Source organism: Morone saxatilis, unplaced genomic scaffold (assembly GCF_004916995.1).
Source record: "Morone saxatilis isolate NCDOM2014 unplaced genomic scaffold, NCSU_SB_2.0 Contig18, whole genome shotgun sequence".
Lineage (NCBI taxonomy): Eukaryota > Metazoa > Chordata > Actinopteri > Moronidae > Morone > Morone saxatilis.
In genome coordinates, this window is record NW_023339740.1 from 469,782 (window position 1) to 470,128 (window position 347).

At 40.3% G+C, this 347-nt stretch overlaps 1 protein-coding gene across 1 annotated transcript in view; it reads right to left on the reverse strand.

The window, feature by feature from the left end:
- Positions 1–347, reverse strand: part of usp48 (ubiquitin specific peptidase 48) — an 18,310-nt gene that overhangs the window by 10,881 nt on the left and 7,082 nt on the right. The window contains exon 11 of the mRNA XM_035661916.1: positions 1–120. Within this exon, the coding sequence (XP_035517809.1) occupies positions 1–120 (120 nt within the window). The remainder of the gene's footprint in view (positions 121–347) is intronic.

The following is a 347-nucleotide window of genomic DNA, read 5'->3' on the forward strand; positions in this document are numbered from 1 at the left end:
TCCTGGAGGGATCTGAGCTCTCCTCTTCCTGGACCTTATACACCAGCATGTAGGCGTTTCTGGAGCAGTGGTAGCCTTTACTGCACTTTGGCTTTCGTGTCTGGGACTTCACTGTCTCAGCTAGGAAGAAAAAAGACCAAGAAAGAGCAACAACTTTGAGAAAGTCTATCAATGACATGTAGACATGATCCTCAGGTGGGTAAACAGTAAGCACCATTATCATGGTGACAACACATAAACTTCTTTACTGCAGTTGGATGTTTCAGCTGGTGTACAGTATGATTTTAAACATCATTTAAACATTTTAAACTCTGAAAAAGTTGAATTTATCCAATTTAATGTATGGC